The sequence below is a fragment of the Dermochelys coriacea genome, chromosome 17 (assembly GCF_009764565.3).
Source record: "Dermochelys coriacea isolate rDerCor1 chromosome 17, rDerCor1.pri.v4, whole genome shotgun sequence".
Taxonomy (NCBI): Eukaryota; Metazoa; Chordata; order Testudines; family Dermochelyidae; genus Dermochelys; species Dermochelys coriacea.
The window spans coordinates 20,178,912-20,199,670 of record NC_050084.1 but is presented as its reverse complement, the minus strand read 5'-3'; the positions used below and the strand labels follow the sequence as shown (position 1 = coordinate 20,199,670).

Here is a 20,759-nt window from a genome sequence, read left to right as displayed (position 1 = left end):
TTTATTTATCTGCAAGCCTTCCTGTGTATGTGTGGGCCAACCAAGGAAGAATAGAGACTAGGGTCTTACAGTGACATGTGACCATGTCACTGATAATGAAATCCATCTTAAATCTGGTACTTTTCCATTTACAAGGAGGAGCAGTAGCGTCATGGAGCTGGGCTCATACTCAGAAGGGGCCCTGGCCTGCTCTGCTTGCACTGTGCCCTGAGCCCCCGGGTTAGGGGAGATGCTCTGGCCATAGGGAATCCGGGGGATGGGGAGGGTGTATTTTGGTGTTCGGCAGGGGGGGCTGTGTGGCACGGCATAGGCCCATCCCTGAGGGGAAGGGGGCATGCTGGCAGCACAGGGCCGGGTGGTCCACTGTGCATCTGGCAACTGCCTGTTTCTAAACAGTGCCCTCGCACTGGGCTGGGCGGAGTGGGGCCGCCACCGACATGCCATGCCCCATTGCCCCTTGCTGGCCCCTCGCTCCAGGGAACAACCCCCCCCCCCGCACCATGCTCCATTGACTCTAAGGGGGGCCCACAAAAGGTTAATCCAGCCCTGAGAGGGGTGGAGACCCAGAGAGAAAAGATTCCCGCCTTGTGCCAGAGCTATAAAAGGGGGTGGAGCAGGCTGCCAAAGTGGGCTGCCAGTCATGAGAAAACCCCTGCTTACCACCTGAAATGTCTGCTGGAACTAACAACGACTGCACCAGGTGAAAGGATTGGGCCCAGACTAGGAAGGAGTCTAGTCTGTGACAGAAGCTTATTGGAACGTCTTTGAGGGTGAGATATTACCTGTAATCAGTTTTTGAATGTATTAGGCTTAGACTTGTGTGTTTTGTTTTCTCTTTGTGACTTACTTTGGTCTGTTATTACTTGAAACCATTTAAATCCTATTTTTATACTTAATATCACTTTTGTTTATTAATAAACCCAAAGTAAGTGATTACTGCTGGGGGAGCAAACAGCTGTGCATATCTCTCTATCAGTGACAGAGGGTGAACAATTTACAAATTTACCCTATATAAGCTTTAAACTGAGTAAAACAGATTTATTTGGGGTTTGGATCCCATTGGGAACTGGGTGTCTGGGTGCTGGAGACAGGAAACCTGCTGAGTTTTTTTCAGTTAACTTTGCAGCTTTGGGGGCATGGCCCAGACCCTGGGTCTGTGTTGCACCAGGCTAGTGTGTCTGGCTCAACCAGGCAGGGTTCTGGAAGTCCCAGGCTGGCAGGGAAACTGGGCTCAGAGGTAATTTCAGCACATCAGTTGACAGTCCCAAGGTGTCTCTGTGATCAAATCTGTCACATCAGGAATAACAGCTGCTAGAATCTTAGGAGTACAGGTATCACCAGTGTTCCCAAGATCATGGTTGAAGCAAGCAGCATCTTTCAGCTAAAATTCTTCAAATAGCTTTACTACTCCCTTTTTATCAATGATGCATACTTGTATTGTCTTTAGAGGACTTCAAGCCATAAAGAGAAAAAAGCTGCAGATATCGGAACAAGTGGCATTAAAAACCAAAGGCCAAATTCTTCCCTCCAATATGCACCTAGACTTCTCATTGAGTACAATGGGAGTTACATGCAAGGACATAGCTTTCTAAATATAAATGAAATGAGAACTGACTATTTAGCACAGCAATAAAGACAGATTCTGCTAACTATGGATTTTACTTCTATCAAAGTATTTTAAATTTGTGCTAGTATAAAGAAACAGCTGCAGGAGGTGACCTACTTGGAAGTGTAATGTGGATACAAAGAGATGAGAAATCACTATTGTTTTCTAATGAAGTTCCATACAAACAGTTATTTTTTCACTGAACTCCATAAACCTGTGTCCCTGTTTATTTTCTTCCAAACTCTGTAAAGCCTAACATGAACGTACAGAAACCTAATAATGCAATATTAATTCTAAACACTAATGGCATGATAATACAAGACACTTTGGCTGTACTACAATTTCTTGATATTAGATTAGGCTCAGTCCCCACACAAAGGAGCTAAATATAACAAATATGCAGCAATGCATAATTTTCACTTGTAATATAATAAAGTTAAAATCAGGTTTAGATTTAATCACACACAACCAAGAAAATCCTATGTTTAGCAGTGTGATAACTCAATGACTGAGTGGAACAAATTCTGTTTTACGTTGCACAAGAAGCTGCATCGGTGTAGCCCAATTTTCAGTGTAATCTGAAGGCAGAACTTCACCCATTGAGTCCACAGATTCTGATACAAGGGGACAGAACAATTATGGTTGCTCCATTGACAGAGTGCAGTGTCACTAATTGAGTGACTTTCTGGATTTTAGGTCCCCCTCCCCCCCACTTTTCCATAGCACCTTTCATCTAATGGGCTCAAGACATTTTGAAGAAAAGGATTAAGTACCACAACAGCCTGAGAGAGACATTCTCTATTTTCCAGAGAGGAACAGTGATTGGCTCAAAGAAGAAAAACAAGCTGGAGGCAGAGTCAAGAACAGAACTCAGGACTCCTCAGTCCTAGAGCTGTGTTCTAACCGTAAGAGTACAGAATGGGTGGAGGAGAGAGGAAAGGGAATATAGAACAATTACTACGCAAGTGCCAGCATGACCTCTTCCCTAAAATCAGTGCATCTCAAGTGACAGTCGATGGTTTTGTTTGGTTTCAGTTGTAAACTTTTTTTTTTTTTTTAATGGTTTTATAGTATAGATTTAATATTTGTTCTTAGCTAAAGTCTGGCACAAAGGATCTCAGCAGTCTATTTTAAAAAACAACAAAAATGAAAGTTTGGATGGATTGTTATTTTGCATCTAGAGTTCCAAGAGATCCAGCTCAAAACCATTTTTAAAAATAAAAAAGCAATCATCAGACCACGGGTTACTTACCACGATGCGAGCATTTGGGGCAGAAGAAAGTTAAGAACTACTGAATTTGAATATGGCTTACTGGATTTGAGCAGCAATTTTCACAGAAAGCTCTTTCCCCCAAAGCTGCACGACTCTGCACATGGCACAGGAAGTGAGCTGAATGATGTAGGCATTAAGTAAGGTACATTTTTGGGAATCTCTGCACATTATCTTGAAAGCAATTCATTCATTCATTCAGTGTCAGGACAACATTACACATTTTAAGAAGCATCTATATTTTCAGCTACTTTTGTCCAAAATGCTTATGGAAACAAACTCTCAAAAATTGTTTAAGAACAATAATTTGGTTTTGTCCCACACAAAAGCCTGGAATTGCACAAATACAGATATGACTCCACACCTAGCAATCCTCCCTTGTTAAAAAAAATGCTAGCAAAGAAAGTCAGGGCAGTGCCAGCATAGGCACTAACTGTTGCTGGCATTTTAACGATTCTGTTGCTCATCATGGCTCACAGTAGAGTTAGACTAAGTTGGGGTAGTCAACGGGTGGACCATGGGCCAAAGCTGGACCGCAAGACCCTTTTGAACAGACCCAAAAATCTTATTATTTAGCATCATTATTACTTTTTATTATTTTCTCTGAAGCCTGGACCTTGACTATACCCTGAACGAAAAATTCAGACCTGGACTAAGTGGTAAGAACACCCATGGCTGGACCACCCGCTTGTCACTGTTACCATCGGGGAGCTATAACATCTTTATGAACAGCTAATATGCAAAGGACATTCATCCATTGTAGTCTCAGATTAGCTAATGATTTCATGCAACATCCAGGAAAAGTGCAAAGAAGGCACTTCAGACAAATGTTACAGCATCATTAAAGAAATGTATTTAAATTTTTAAGTTGGAAACGTTTAGTGCAACCTAAGGGCTGGTCTAACTTTTTTTTAGACCACTAACTGCAAATGTTTAAACCTATATCGTTATAGCAGTACAAAAACTGTGTTTAGACAAGCCTTTAGAGTTAAATACTTCCTGATATTACAGGAAATATCGCATTTAAGTGTTACCATGCAAAACACTACCACAGTCAAACACTGTGTAACAAATAACCATCAGAAGTAGCCTCAGCATATGTGCACAAGTTGCTTTTAGATTTAGGCTGCCTTTTTTGGGGGGGGGGGGGAAGGGGGGACAAATATTGTTCTCAGGACTAAAAGCAGGGATCTGTTACCTTAGTAAAGTTGTTCTCCTTCCATCACATTATTTTGTGATTGCAAACAATTCAAGCTTTTGTTAGAACTTGTTCAAGAAGTGTTTGAATGTGGAGTAAAATTGACTTTTAGGAGTAGAAACCTTAAATCAAAATAGAAGACAACTGCATCTAGGCTGAAAAATTCTAGGACATATTTTAGTTTGAGTCATTAAGCTTAAACACCATCACTGTACTGTGCTGAACAGAGGAAAACAGAATAATTAAAAATGGCTCCATTCCCCTCCCACTAATACATTCCTTCACATTTTTCAACCCTCATCCACACTCTTTTCCTTTCCTGAAAGTGGATATCAAGCAATGGGATCAACTATATTTACATGCCAACATGATTATTTACACATCTGTTGAAACAACAGTAATGCGCGAGTGATTATTTATGTATTTTCCTGGCTTCTGTTCCACCACCTTGCAAAACACACTAAGTTTGTTTTGAATGGACACTGTCCACCAGTTGTATGTCTTTTGAAAGCTTACTTTAAAATTTCTTCGCTAAAAGAGGCTCAACTACAAAGACAAAAAATCTATCATGGGAGTTATAAGAGACCCTTACCCACAATGACGCAGCTACAATATTCTTAAAAACCTCAATTCTAATTGAAATTGAACATCTGAAGAGGTTTTGCTGCCTGTGAAACTTACACTATACAAAAGCTGCCAATTATAAAGGAGCATAGAGTTCGCTCACTTCTAAGTTCCATCTAAAATGAGTTTCTAGTAACTTTGATACCATATACCAAGTCAAAATATTCAAGATCCATATACACTATCGAACTGGTTACAATGAAGAATAATGTAGAACATTATTTGGACACTCCTATATGGATGGGATCAGAGTAAACCATGTTATAACCAGGTTAAATAACATGATCTCATTTTTATTTCAACTATGAAAAACAATCATTTTCATAATATAAAAGTGAGCACTAACAGTCTAATATTACAAGAGAATCTATGGAAAGTATTCTACAAAATATCCATTCAGAGAAAAACCATATTTGCATGTGAAAGGCAGTCCTACAACATTATGAGACATGGTTATTTTACTTAAACCTCGACGGCTCCCCACAAACAATATGATCTACTTCTCATTCCACCTCAGCGGATCTAGCACTAACCCAAAGCAGCCCCATGTGGCAGTGGAATGGCGGTGTTAATAAACAACAGTGCTTGGGTTGCTGGTAGATTTAATTTCTAGTTGACGCTGTATTGCTTTACATCAGTAGAATTGCACTCAGAACCGTAAGTAGCGGGTATAAATTAACAGTTTCTTTGCATCTTTGCTAACTTTATATGTAGTTTGGGCAGTTTAAATGGATTTTAAAACAAAGGCCCCCAATCCTGCAAACTCATGCACATGCATGAACGCTATACATATATACAGTTAAGCATGTTCATAAGTCTGTCTTTGTAGGATCACGGCCTAAGTCAGCTGTAGAAACATTTACAGTAAGTATAAAAACCTGACATCTAGTAAAGGCAAATAAACTGAATTAGAAGGCCATCATTGTTTTAGTTTTATAGCTAAAACAGTGACAGAAAAATGTAGCTAAGCTGTCGAATTCCTTCAGGTTCATGTTTGTTTATTCAGTCACTACTTCAAAGGAAATATTGGGGGAAAAAAGTAGTCAAGATCAAGTAATCCTAGTCTTTCTGCTTTATTAAAGACATTAGCCAAACCTTGCATATCATCTAATAATAATACTGGCCTTCTTTGTAAAGCACACTGAAATCTATTGATATAAAGCACTATACAAGACTTGGTAATATTATAATAATAAGTCATCATATACAGAAAATGCTTTCCTGCCAGAGGGTTATCTGCCATTAACCCCTCTAAATTCTATTTTTTAGCCGGCCTTTTTTTTTTTTTTTTTTTTTTTAAAAGACATCTAGAAAGAATCTTGGTTTACAGCATGTAAAATACTTGATGTCAAAGAGTGGTCTCTTTGAGAAGCTTTGTATCACAGCCATTAGATATAAAATATAGCCAAGTATCTTTATGATCATCACTCTAAGTCTTGTCCTATTCCAATATAAGTAATGTTCCCTGGGCTAAATCTTTGGTATTTCAGTGCAGGCCGATCAGTGTAATTTTAGGAAGCAACTATCTTCTGTTTTCTGTGCTCAAAGATCTGAATTGTGTTATCTTAAACATTGAAACCAAAGCAACTAAGTAGCAAGATATTACAAATACATTTGCAGATATTGGGATTAGATCACTTACGTTAATCCAGACATATGACCTCTTCCATCCATTTCATATCCCCCTCTACCTCCTCCCTGTGAGCCGCTGTATCCTCTATTATCTTCTCCATACCTACTCTTTTCACGTCGACCATCTAGAGAACCACAAAGTATGTGTAAATTGAATTTCAAGTTTATACTAAACCCATTGCTTAAATTTTCCAGTTAAAAATAAATAAGACTTTCATGTTTTAAGCTCTTTTCTTGTATCTTTTCCACACAATCACAAGGCCTAAATCAAGTTCTGATTTATCTTCCTAGATTACTATGGGACGTGATATTCCTTAGAATGTGGATACCACCATATTCTGGTACATCACATTTTGCAGAAAATAAATCCATAGCACCTAAAATCCCAGCTGAATTTCTCCTACCCTGAAAAAGACAGACATGTAAATAGTTTGGTTAAAGACTAAGTTTTAATCTTCACATCACTTGTTTGTCAAGACAGAAGCTGAGACATTGGTGCTGTGATAGATAAGTAAAGCAGATCAGACCACAGTCCAGGGAGGTAAAGACAGATTCCAAGGTGCCTAGCTCCTGTGCATAGAGAGATATTTCTTCCCTCCACTTCCCAGTAACTCTCCAATACAGGCAGGCAAATAAGACCACAAAGCCCTGGAATATGGAAACAGTGATAGTCAGCTCTGGCCCTGCAACTTCCACGATACCACTGAAGGAGAGAGAAAGCCTTTCCCCCCCGTCAAGTCTCCCACTTTTTCTGCCTTTACTCCGCATGCAGCTGCAAAGTCTCTTATTCTCCTCCTCCCTGCATGCTGCTTCAGACTCGTCATCTTGCTTCATTCCCCACTTGTATCTAGTCTGGAAAAGAGTGTAGTAAAGAAGAGACCCTGCAGTGATAGCCACCAGGGCAAAAGGATGTAACTAAGCTGCTGCAAGCTGATGGGAGAGAGTAAACAGAGGGAGCAAAAGCCTCAGGAAACTACAGGCTCCTTTTCCTTAGCAGCTTTGACAAAGTGGCAGAACTTCAATAGGAGCAGCTTCCTTCTCATAGATTCTGCCCAAAGGACTCAGCTCCCTTTCAGAGATCCTCTCTTCTTTTCAAACATACTTTAAGGAGAGGAGGGACAAGAAACATTCGTTACATGCAAGGAAAGTCATTTCATCTGTCTGTCAACTCCCTGTACAGAGCTTTGATCTCCTATGCACACAGCCAGACCTCCACATCCAGCCAGTCTTCACAAGGAAGTGACACAGGGCAGCAAATTTGCAATATCTCTAATATCTTCATTTTTCCCCCTCAAAAGGCGACTGTGCTCCTAGACATTGGAAAGGATGGAAAGCCTTTCTAGTGGGACTCACCCTTTATAGAGGCATTCACTTCCCTCCCTCCTCTTAAAAATATAAACACTCCAAATGAAAGAAACAACAAGGGGGCTGAAAAAGGGCATGCCAAGCACCTGATATTGTTTAATTTAACTAAGGAAGCTGAAGGCTTGGGATGAAGATTCTTAGAACATTAGTGTTGATCAGGACACCCACCCTCAAATCTAAAGTGAAAACCTTTCTTCCCACACATAAGGAAGAAAAAGGTAAAAAAAGTTTCAGGGATCAGAACACTCACGCATAGATGTGGACACAATTTTTGACCCCACCAAGTCATGTGTAGTTAGTAAGAGTTCTCTATCTCCATCATTCTACAAGAAACAAACACTCACCAAATTGGAGAAAAAGGCTTTCAATGCTTTCCATCTCCCCCAAATAATAATCTGTATGCAGAAACCCAGAACGTTTCATAACACAAAACAGAACAAAGTTCTTCAATTTAACTTGGCTAAAGATTGCTATACTCATTCTGCACGCTCTACCTTGCATGTTGTGACTGTAGCTTTCCTTTTGCTGTGATTGATAGGATTTCTGATGCTGACCATATGAACCTTGTTGCTGATCATAGCTTGACTGCTGGTCATATGAGCCCTGCTGCTGGCCATAGTCGGACTGTTGGTCATATGATCCTTGCTGCTGACCATAGCTCGACTGCTGGTCATAGCTTGACTTGGGTTCATATGAAGAGGCTCTTCCACTGAAAATAAAGAGGAATAATAATTTAATTATTAGACAGTAAACAGAGTTTATATTCCCAGTATAGAGAGCAGAATAATGGCTAAAAATGCATAATGATTCTGATCAGACTTCCTAGTCTTGATTTCCTTCAGGACTCAAAAACAAAATACAAAAACCACAAAACCACCACCTTTATTTATACAGAAATATCATACTGTTCGACTTGGTTACGTGTGGCTTCAGATGCAGGGGAGCAGAAACGTGTGTATTATCATCACATCATCTGTTTAACAGCAGAAACAAACCAATAGAAAATGCTACCACCACCCTAGGAAACATGGGTTTTGTTCTGTTTTCTATTGATGATGTTAGCAATCATAGTGAAAATCCAGACAGCTAATGCAAGGACTGTTCCTCCTGGTTTACACCTACTTCCACCACGATCCTGGACCACAATCAGCCTTAGAGTAACTCCAAGAAAATCAAAAGAGTTACACAAAGGATGAATTTGGTCCTCCATGCTATTTGGGATAAGAAGATGGAATCCAGATTTTTCCCAAAGAAAGACAAAGTAAATCATATCAGATATGAAGTTATAGCTATAAATTTCCCAAACTCTGAAAAGTCATTCTTCCACAAAACATCTGGGTACAAACGGGAAACAAATTGAATAAGATACCTAGGGATTCAAATCTCAAATACCCTAGAAGAGCGCAACATTTAAATGTCAAACCACTATTTCAGCAAATGAAAAGATCTTGAGTACTGGGGACAGTATGCAATTCCTTAGTTGGGGAGAAGAGCCACAGTCAAAATGAGTATTTTGCCAAGGGATCTCTTTCTTCTTTCAAAATTTTCTTGTAGTCATTCCAGATGTAACTTTAGCAGAAATACCACGGATGATGTTAGAATTTATACAGAATAAGAAAAGACCAAGAGTGAGTGCAGATACCGTGTACAGATCCGTTAAGCAGCCAGCTCAAAGCAGTAGCAGATTAGAGGGCTCTAACCCAGCCAACAGTGGGTCTTTACTGAAGAAAAAAAAATTGTGGCAGTGTAAATACTGCTAGGCTACCATAGATTAATAAAAAGTTCACACCCTCCAGAAATGTACACAGATCCTTTAGCAAAGGCTTCTCTATGAGTTTGGGATAGAACTAGAGAGAAGTTCTTTTCCCTTACCAACTACGCCAATTACAAATAATCTAGCTCTTAACCCACATCATGAACCAGAGAAATTTAAAGACTGGGACTATTCAGTACAGAAAACAGCACATTGGTCTAATTTTTTTGGAAAATTTATATTTGACAGACATGCCTGATTTTTTAAATATGTGTAATCACTTTAATAAAAAAAATCACTAGAAACAACATGTTCAAGCAGGTTTGAATGGTGTTATGATGCTCACTGTAATATGGCAACACCCTGGTAACCAAAGAGCTCTAAGGAGTATATTATTTGTATAGTGTCTCCTTAAACAAAAGGTCAGCTTTAATTATTTTGTTTCTGATATTTACATGTGAAAGATTTGTAAACCTGTTAAAACTTCCTAAATAAATAAATAAATAGTAGTTAAACAACAACAAAAAGATGGTCTTTATCCACTTCATGATTGCTAAAGCTTCCTGCCGTTGAGACAAACAGACCCCTACTGTAGTTTGCTTTCCCTCCCTTATTCCTAAAATCAAGCCTGCCTGAACAGGAAAAAACAGCAGGCAATTGGTATTTAAAGTCTTCAGTTGTCAAATAACTCCACTTGAATAGAGACTGGGAGTGGATGGGTCATTACACAAAGTAAAACTTTTTCCCCATGTTAGTCTTACACCCCCCCCCCCCCCCGTTCTTCAGACGTTCTTGTCAGCTGCTGGAAATGGCCACCTTGACTATCACCACAAAAGGTTTTCTTCCTTCCCCCCACCCTCCCTACCTGCTAGTAATAGCTTATCTTAAGTGATCACTCTTCTTACAGTGTGTATGGTAATACCCATTGTTTCATGTTCTCTGTGCGTGTATATATATCTCCCCATTGTATTTTCCACTGAAGTGAGCTGTAGCTCACGAAGGCTTATGCTCAAATAAATTTGTTAGTCTCTAAGGTGCCACAAGTACTCCTTTTCTTTTTATAAGATTACTGACTCCTTTCAGCTCCTCTCTAGAGGAGTCGTGCAAAGTATCTTACAGTGAAAGTAGGTGGCTCTTAAGAAAGTCAAATACCTCAAATGTCTATTGATGTTCTATTTAGAGTATTTAGATCATATTGTATTGGTAAAAAAACCTTTAGTTTAAATTAAACATTATCCATGATGTCAACAATATAAGCAATAAGGAAGCCACAAAAATCAGGACAGAGAATTGTTAGAAGAACAGACAATTGCTAGTATGACTGTTTAACCCATTTATCAGAAAATTACATTTCCATTTAAAAGTTTCCAGAGCTGGGAGTTGGAGGATGTTCTTAAAGGTTGCTCTAATAAGTTTCCTAATATAGCTACTTAACAAGGTATCTCTGGCAGACTGTGCTTGAAACTTACATGGTTAACTTTATTTCCTTACCCTCCAAATGATTCTTTTTGTTGCTCCTGATTGCCATAAGACTGTTGGCCATATGAGCTCTGATTCTTATTTTCATAACCAGATCCTCCACCATATCCTTGTTGTGAAGTTTGTCCATTACCTGAAAATTGAATGGGGGAATTTTTTACATAATCAAACCCTGAATTTTTACTAGACAGTAAATTCAGCAAGCTAGCCAACCTGTTTGACTTTGTCCATAGTTTTCTTGATAACTTCCATAGTTCTGTCCATAAGAAGAACTCTCCCCACTCTGCCCATAGCCAGAATAACCCTGTAATTTAGAGAAAGATTTCAAGCAGAGGTAAGATCCACTAGAGGAAATAATGTCTTTCCTTGTCTAGACTGGAGGCCTGCATCAATGCAGCTCTATTCCACTGATGACTGAAATTGGGCTATTTCTTAATGCAGACAAGTCAACCCAACAAACATCTCTTACTCAGGAGAAAAAAAAAAAAATTGAGAAGCACAAATTGTATTTCAACCTACCTGTGGTGCTTGTCCATAATTTTGATTGCCTTGACTGCCATATGATGAATAGCTGTAAAATATAGAATTTTTCAAATAAACTTGAATCAAGTATTAGATAAAATAAAATACATAGTATAAGGAAAAGTATATAGTAAACTATGTTATGTACACTGCAAGTTTCTTGTACTTACTGTGATTTGGGAATATTTCTAATTTAAGTATTTGTCATTTATGCATTTAACCTATGTGCCTACAGTGATAAACAGATTAGAAATGCAGAGATAAAATAATGAATGACTAAAATGAAAGATTTGGTAGACAAAAGCTGGAGAATTTAAACTCAAATTCTGTTTCAAGTATAGATTTTAGGGTATAGGAGCTGAGCCTTTATGTAATTTTCCAGAATATCATATAATAAAAATGAATCTTATATGAATCCAAATGATTCAAAATTAAAGAACACTTAAAAAGGTCAAATACAAAAAAAACACAAAAAGCATACTAACAGATTTTAAGTCAGTTGCCTTTTAATCAATTACTGTTCCTCTGATAATTTGCTGAGGAGTCTAACAATACCGTAGTTTATCCTCATGAAAAACTGCACCAGCTTCAGACTACATTTACTTGATATTGTCCCATTTTACTGAATCCATCACGAACTTCACAGAAAAGTTATGAACTAAAATAAGGTACTATTCAGCTGTGTATAACATACATCACTATGACCTATTTAACCATGTGTTAATGTACACACACGTACTGTAGATACTTTCACTAAAACAGTCAGGTATATCCAGGATTTTAATATTTTTGTAAAGGAATACTATTATCGATAATATCTTTTTCACAATTCAGATTATTGTAATACTGAGTAGATTCCAGAATTAATGTAATTTCTGCAAACGTGCATAAACCCAGTTGTAGTCCATTTTTCCTATTTCAATACAACACTTTTAAATATCAATTTCTCATGGTGAAAACCAGATTCACGCTGATATCCTGCTATTGGATCTCCATGGGGAGAGCCCCAGAAAATTCTCTGGAACTGTGTATGGGCATAAAGGTCTGCCTGTGTAGATCCAATTGTAGAACTGGGATTTTAGAGTTATAACACACAAACCAGCTACTGTATTTACATTCTATGTGCAGCACAGAGCCAAATCCCTACAATTGGTTAGAAGAGGCATTCTGGGAACGAAAGAGCTTAAGAGCGACTTGTCCAATAACAAAACACATACAAGTGATTGTGAAGCAGCCCTGTGAATTTAAAATAAATGGGATAGATTGTCACATGGAAAACACCTGTGGCTATTTTATGAATCAGCTTTTAAACATTCTTAGCGATGAATTTATCAATTTCAGGGAGCCCAAAGGTAGGTTTTAAGTTCTTTCAACTAGTTGTGGGAAGAACATTTACCTTACTTGACACTTCTGACCACCTATTTTGACCAAAGTCTTACTACTTACCATATCTCTGACTACCCCACAAACACCTTAAGAATGTAACAAAAAGAAAAAAATACTTGAGTATATTTAAGGCATCATCCACACACACTTTCAAAAGTACTTCGTATGTTATGTCATACATACCTCTGCTGCTGGCCCCCAGATTGACTGCAATTTCCAGAATCTATTAAAAAAAAAAAAAAAAGATATTTTTAGTAAGAAGCACGGAGCACTTCTGATTCACCCAAACGAGACCTCAACTCTAGAGTACTTAGGTAAGGACTGACAAGAAAAAGTCTCGTAAATAGAGTCAAGGCAGAAGTTAACAGTTAATCCAGAATTTCTTCTAAGTCATTTACAGATTTTCAATGAATTCAAAGAAATGAGTTTTACATAAAAAAAGTCAACCTATGTATGCATGATATGTTTATTACACAGTTTTTAGAGTAGTAAAAAGGGACAGTCACCAAAACAGCAATGTGTCAAACTGAAGTCATTAAAGGACATCAAGTTTAAAAACAAAGACATTTCTTTGAAAATCTTTTTATCTATTACTTTCAGAAGTAGCTCCTAAAATTATTGTAAATGAAACAGAGAAAAAATTATTTTCTCAGGTTATTTTGTGCATTGTACAGTATTTATCAGTTTAGTATTTTCCTTGTATAGTCAGCCTGTTTCCCCTTTTGTCTGCAAGAGAAAACAGGTGAGAGAAAATCTTTTAAAATCTGTTTGTAAAACAACAGACCTAAGAGTGGGACTCAGGCAAGTGCAGTACTCGTAACTACTTTCACCTTGCGTTTTGAAATACAGATTTACTTTGATGACACCACTTTAAGTCTCAAGGATTGCATGACTAATAACGGATACCCTCTGATGGCTAGAGAACGAAATACCATTATCAATTAAGAGTACATCATAAACATCTTAAAATAATCAGACAAAGCCAAATCTGTCAGTTTTATCTGATGTCCATTTTAAGACAATGGGTTATGTTAGAGAGCTTTTCTTGGCAAAGGAGCAGAGGGTAACGTGAAATTTGGGGGAGCATTAGTGGAAAGAAAGACCCCCGCACTCTCCCCCATGACATTTCCCTGCCTTTTGGCAGTGGCAGGAAAATTATAATCAACAGCACAAGCCAGATAGAAACCCCAGTTTTGGTTGTTCATTTACAAAGGATGCAAGTTGTCCGAACAAAGGTCAAGACTTTACTACTCTACTTACAAATGATGGAATCTTTCTGATCGCAGGCAAACAGATTCAGACAACACAAGCACGTGAAAAGAATGTGGATTTTGAGAGAAAAATCTCAGAACCACGGTAATTAAGATCAAGTTAAACCTGTACTTTGTAAGACATCTTAATAAGGACCCTGAGCAGCAAACTCTGCACCTGAAGCTCCCCAGAATATACTATTACCACATCAGGTCTACGAATGTAGACTTTAAAAGCTATCAGAGAGCAACATTAGGGTGACCATGCCCATTTGCCTAGGTATCAGGAATTTAATATTCTGAAGTGTGAATTGCCTTTCCCTGATAGATTAGGCCTACTATATTCCTCTACAACAGTTATGGATAAAGGTGGATTTCCTTGGCTTTTTACATTTTAATGGCTGATACCATTTACAATGTGTAAATGTCAAAAACTTTTGATAGACCTGGTGAAATGATATCTGTTAGAGCAGTGGTGGTCAATGGTGAACTGCGGCCACCGGGAGCTGCGGGGGGCCGTGCCTGCGCACGGTCAACATCAGCAAAATGTCTTGCCACCCGCAATCAGATTACCCTGATGGGCCGCATGCGGCCCACAGGTTGCCCACCACTGAGTTAGAGACTGAACTTTACAAGTCATCTACATATGTTCCAGTGGTCACTTACCCATTGCCATGCCAACTTTAGTCCCTTTAGAAACTACACTATCAGTCACAACTAAAATTCTAACAATTTGTGTAATTACTTTATTTAAGTACTTCCTCAATTCACTTGCAATCCAATCCAAATTTAAGTCTCCAGAAATGAAAAATTAGAACATATCTATGGTTTCTGTGTATATTAAAAAAACAACAACAACAACTATTTATATCGTCCTACACAGCCAAGCCTACTTTCACATTCCACTATTAACTTTGTCGAGTTTTGACACCATCAAGTTAGGCCTGAATAAAGACTGGGAGTGGCTGGGTCACAACAAAAAATAATTTTCCCCTCTGTTGATACTCACACCTTCTTGTCAACTGTTGTGAATGGGCCACATCCACCCTAATTGAATTGGCCTCGTTAGCACTGACCCCCCCCCCTTGGTAAGGCAACTCGCATCTTTTCATGTGCTGCATATTTATACCTGCCTACTGTATTTTCCACTCCATGCATCTGATGAAGTGGGTTATAGCCCATGAAAGCTTATGCCCAAATAAATTGGTTAGTCTCTAAGGTGCCACAAGGACTCCTCGTTGTTTTTGCTGATACAGACTAACACCACTACCCTTCTGAAACTGTGACCTAAAACAGAGTGAAATTCACGTTTGTTTTTTTTCCCCTCTCCAAGCTGACAAATGCAAAAGGGAAAAAACCACTATAAAGGTGAATATTAATTCAATTTTAAATTTTTTTAGTTTTAATGATTTAATAGAGGTTACTATTAAACAGGTAAAGGTATTTTTAATAAATTTTTAACTTGAATGTCTAACAGCTTGCATGAGATATCAGTTTCAAAATGAACTGAAGCACTGAACCAAAGAGCACCATATCAGTTAAGAATGTAGCCAGCTTTAAGTTATTAACTTGTCTTTTATCCTCCTAATTTTTCACTTGTGACCTTCTGCCAAAGTGGGACTTTTCCAAAAAGTCTGAGGGTAACTGGACAAGGAGTATGTAAGATAAGAGAATACATTTTTTTAAAAAAAAAGAAAAGTATTTTTGTATACTTTTTCTAATGTTTTGTGTCTTTTTTTTTACACTGAACACAAATAGAAATAGATATACTGGGTCAGACCAATGATCCATCAAGCCCCGTACCCTCTCTCCGACAGTGGCCGTTGTCGGAGGCTTCAGAGGGAATGAACAGAACAGAGAAAGTTTGAATGGCCCATCTCCTGTGATCCAGTCACAGTTTCTGGCAGTCAGAGGTTTTAGGGACACCTGGAGCACAGGATTGTGTCCCTGACTGTCTGGGCTAATAACCACTGATGGACCTATCCTCCATAAACTTAACTGATTAGTCTACAAATTTTATATGTGGTTTATTTTGATAGGCTTAATAGATACTAATATTTTTGAGTATTTTTGGAGAGTTTAGATGGTTATTTTGGGAGTTACTGTATATGCTATTTTTAAAAAAACCTGTAAGAAGTCCCCAGGGGCTTTGGCTGGGACACAGGCAGTGCCTATCAATAAAGCAGCTTCCTCAGCAGTTTTTCTTGAATTCAAGTTACTTGAATTATTAGCACGAGACAGCTCTGCCTCTAAATTTTATCTTTTTATATGAAGAATTGTGAGTTGCGGAGGGATAGCTCAGTGGCTTGAGCATTGGCCTGCTAAACCCAGGGTTGTGAGTTCAATCCTTCAGGGGGTCATTTAGGGATCTGGGGCAAAAATTGGGGATTGGTCCTGCTTTGAGCAGGGGGTTGGACTAGATGACCTCCTGAGGTCCCTTCCAACCCTGATATTCTATGATTCTGATTAAAAGTACTAATAAATAAAAAATGAAAGGCATCTCATGCCTTTCTTATCCATTCTCTGTCATCCAAAATGTCACAGCCTGAGACAGCACTGTAACAGCTCAACCCTGACAAAGTAAGGCTGACCCTCGGAAGCACCTGCAACCACAGGACTTCTATGTTCTCCCTCAACTGCCATTGCTGCAGAGCTTAAAATAGGATTCATTTCTATAAACAAGCAGAAACAGCAATGTTTTTATTTTCACAGTCTCCCCACCCCCACAGCCCTCCATCTACAATCCATTCTAGGTACCATGTATCCTGTGACTACATGACATTTTCCCAAAATATCAGTACCAGAAGTCAAAGACATTTGAATGTTGACAGATGCAAAGGGACTGGTGTGTTCTCAAGGAAGCCCCATAGAGATTATGTGCCAGTTAATGATGTGACAGCACAGCCTCTACTCCCCAACCCATCTACGAGGAGCCTCAATACATGGAGGCAGGTGCTCTTTTTATATCACGTCGTATAGGGTGTAAAGGTCCCTCTCTCAACTTTCTGCTGGGGGTGAGAAAAAGGCAACAGACCCTTGGGCTATGTGGTGCCTGCAGGCCCACAGGCCTATGGAAAGCGAGATGCCAGGGTCACCCAGCCGCAATCAGAGCTAGAAGCAGGAGCCATTCCCTGTTCCAGTGGGTACCAGGAACCACACAACCCCCAGGGTCACCCTCACGGCCACCGACGGGGACATACACCTTCAAGTGCTGCACTAACACTCCCCAAAGGGTGCCCAGGGCCCTAACCCAGTGAGGGCACATAAGGGGGCCCCTGCTGACCACCACAGGGCACCCACCTACTGAATGGGAGACAGGAGCCCCCATGGGTCAGGGAGCTGCCCCATGTCCACACTTCCTAAAGAGAGGCAACCCCCCCCGACGCAGCAGGGTGGGGGTGGGGCTGCCCCCAGGGGAGAGGCAACCCCCCCCGACGCAGCAGGGTGGGGGTGGGGCTGCCCCCAGGGGAGAGGCAACCCCCCCCCCGACGCAGCAGGGTGGGGGTGGGGCTGCCCCCAGGGGAGAGGCAACCCCCCCCGACGCAGCAGGGTGGGGGTGGGGCTGCCCCCAGGGGAGAGGCAACCCCCCCCGACGCAGCAGGGTGGGGGTGGGGCTGCCCCCAGGGGAGAGGCAACCCCCCCCCGACGCAGCAGGGTGGGGGTGGGGCTGCCCCCAGGGGAGAGGCAAACCCCCCCCGACGCAGCAGGGTGGGGGTGGGGCTGCCCCCAGGGGAGAGGCAAACCCCCCCGACGCAGCAGGGTGGGGGTGGGGCTGCCCCCAGGGGAGAGGCAACCCCCCCCCGACGCAGCAGGGTGGGGGTGGGGCTGCCCCCAGGGGAGAGGCAACCCCCCCCCGACGCAGCAGGGTGGGGGTGGGGCTGCCCCCAGGGAAGAGGCAACCCCCCCCCGACGCAGCAGGGTGGGGGTGGGGCTGCCCCCAGGGGAGAGGCAACCCCCCCCCCCGACGCAGCAGGGTGGGGGTGGGGCTGCCCCCAGGGGAGAGGCAACCCCCCCCCCGACGCAGCAGGGTGGGGGTGGGGCTGCCCCCAGGGGAGAGGCAACCCCCCCCCCCCGACGCAGCAGGGTGGGGGTGGGGATGGGGCTGCCCCAGGGGAGAGGCAACCCCCCCCGACGCAGCAGGGTGGGGGTGGGGATGGGGCTGCCCCAGGGGAGAGGCAACCCCCCCCCGACGCAGCAGGGTGGGGGTGGGGATGGGGCTGCCCCAGGGGAGAGGCAACCCCCCCCCGACGCAGAGGGAGTGGGGATGGGGATGGGGCTGCCCCCCACGCTGCCCCCAGGGGAGAGGCAACCCCCCCGACGCAGCAGGGTGGGGGTGCGGCTGCCCGCAAGGGAGAGGCAACCCCCCCCGACGCAGAGGGTGTGGGGCTGCCCCCCACGCTGCCCCCAGGGGAGAGGCAACCCCCCCGACGCAGAGGGGGTGAGGGTGGGGCTGCCCCCCACGGAGAGGCAACCCCCCCGACGCAGCAGGGTGGGGGTGGGGCTGCCCCCCACGCTGCCCCCAGGGGAGAGGCAACCCCCCCACGGAGGGGGCGGGGCTGCCCCAAGGCTTCCCAGAGGGGAAGATGAGGCCCCGGGGGCGGGGGGGGGGGAGAAGCGGCCAGTCCAACATGGCGGCGGCCGGGCCCGCCCCCGCGGCGCGAGGCACTTACCGGAAGCCATCCCGGCCGCCGCTGCCGGGGGGGCGCGCGCGGGAAGGAGGCCAAGGCCCTCGCGCCGCGCCGGCCCCACGCGCCCCGCCCAACCCTCGCGCCGACTGCGGGCGCGCGCCGCCAATCCGCGAGCGCAGCGCCCACCACCCGGCTGCACAGGGGAGGAAGGGGGGTGGAATGTACCAAGTCGTTGCCATTCAGAGGGGGCGAGGGTGGGTGAAACTCTACCAATGTGCAAAGGCGGGGGGCGCGGATTCTACCACTCTACACTACACCGTTAGGTCGACTCTAGTTAAGTCGACATTGAGCCTCCGATTGAAGCAAGTGGATTTTGCATGTCCCCATTATGCTCATTGCGTCGGCAGAGTGCATCCTCACTAGGTGTCCCCCAGGGCATGGAGCCAAGTGCAAGGCTAAGTTGGGCTTGCAATGCCGGGTTGGGCTTGCAATGCCCCATGAGACGAAAACATTTGCACAGGTGGAAATGGAACATGGCATTAGCCGGCCATGATGCACCCACCGCCCTCCCTCCCTGAAATAAACGGCAAACAAACCAAGCCTTTTTCGCACCTTTTTTCCTATGTCTAGGGTTGCCAGGTGTCTGGTTTTTGACCGGAACGCCAAGTCTCAAAGGGACCCTGGCCAGTACTGCTGATCGGTACCACTGACCGTTTAAAGTCTGGTTGGTGGCGCGCCGGGGCTAAGGCAGGCTCCCTGCCTGCCCTGGTTCCGTGCAGCTCCAGGAAGCAATGGCATGTCCCCCCTCCAGCTCCTATAATCCCAGTTCAGCAGCTCCCATTGGCCGGGAACTGCAGCCCGTGGGATCTGCGGGGGTAATGCCTGCAGACGGGGCAGCGCGCAGTGCCCCCTCGCCGCACCTCCGCGTGGGAGCCGGAGGAGGGACATGCCGCTGCTTCTGGGAGCTGCTTGAGGTAAGCGCTGCCCAGAGCCAGCACCCCTAAGCCCCTCCCACACCCCTGCCCCATCCCTGATCTCCCTCGCCGTGCCCCCCCAGCCCTAGGTGGTCCCAGTCCTGGTGCTCAGGCAGCTGGGCAGCACAGTCGTTACGCCCCCAGCCCTGGTGCTCAGGTGGCCAGACAGCATGGTCACCGCGCCCCCAGCCCTGGGGCTCTGGGTGGCCCCCAGTCCTGGTGCGCGGCCCAGCACCAGCGGCCCCGAGTCCCCGCAGGAGGCACGCTGGCTTGGGGGCGGGGCCACGGTAGGCTGTTTGGGGCGGCACAGCCTCCCCCGGCCTATGATACCCACTGCCCCTGCTCAATGCACTTTCCTGCAAGCCACAACGTAAGCAGAACTCCTGGCTACTGCAAGAGTCAGTTTGCTGCTGCAGCCATGGTAAGTAAGGCCACGAGGCAGGGACGGAAGATCTTGTGCAGCAGCTTTTGTTAAGACATCCTTGGGATCAGTGGTTCCAATCTCAGCACAGCCCCCTTTCCCATAGCAACCAGGATAGTGCTTGAGGACAGGCACCAGCATAAAGCCCCGCAAATAGTTTGATCATTACAGAAGCAGCACCTGGTTGGGGTTGAAGGGAGACGAACAGGAAGTGTCGCCCCTGGTTTTTTAAAATGCTGGCTGCAATATGGGGTGATCCCTTCCAAACATGACCAGGGCACGCTCAGGAAAGCATGGTTGTGTGACCCACAATTCAGCAAACGGGTGGATTACTTATTGAATTGATTGCGGTTTAAGGACTAGCATTTAAAACCTTCCCTCGTTTCCCCTTGGTGACCGTATGCAATATCACTCTCCTGAGGGTAACAGATGCAGAAAGGAAGCAGATGCTGCAAGCGTCTGGGTACAGATCTGGTCCTTATGCTGCAATGCTGTGCACCGCAATGATGCCAGAAGAGTTAATAAAAATGAAAGCATGTATCCCCGGCATCACACGCCGCTGACAATTGCTCCTGTGAGGGGATGGGCTCCAGAGTTAAAAAAAAGTTCTTGGATGTTGGGGAAAATGGATCCTCTGCTTGCCTGACACGC

The 20,759-nt window shown here is 43.5% G+C and overlaps 1 protein-coding gene across 6 annotated transcripts in view; it reads right to left on the bottom strand.

The window, feature by feature from the left end:
• The window catches only part of TAF15 (TATA-box binding protein associated factor 15), a 31,912-nt gene extending 12,993 nt beyond the window's left edge, over positions 1-18,919 (bottom strand). For 3 of the 6 annotated variants that reach the window (XM_043499450.1, XM_038375772.2, XM_043499451.1), the window contains exons 1-7: positions 18,756-18,906; positions 13,019-13,058; positions 11,447-11,498; positions 11,141-11,231; positions 10,940-11,060; positions 8,190-8,404; positions 6,341-6,455 (exon numbers count right to left, since the gene is read on the bottom strand). In XM_043499450.1, coding sequence (XP_043355385.1) covers positions 6,341-6,455; positions 8,190-8,404; positions 10,940-11,060; positions 11,141-11,231; positions 11,447-11,498; positions 13,019-13,058; positions 18,756-18,765 — 644 coding nt within the window. In that variant the 5' untranslated portion in view covers positions 18,766-18,906. Of the gene's footprint in view, positions 1-6,340; positions 6,456-8,189; positions 8,405-10,939; positions 11,061-11,140; positions 11,232-11,446; positions 11,499-13,018; positions 13,059-18,755 lie in introns of all 6 variants that reach the window. The other 3 variants (XM_038375770.2, XM_043499453.1, XM_043499454.1) reach the window with 3 other exon arrangements.
• Between the last annotated feature and the right edge of the window lie 1,840 nt (positions 18,920-20,759).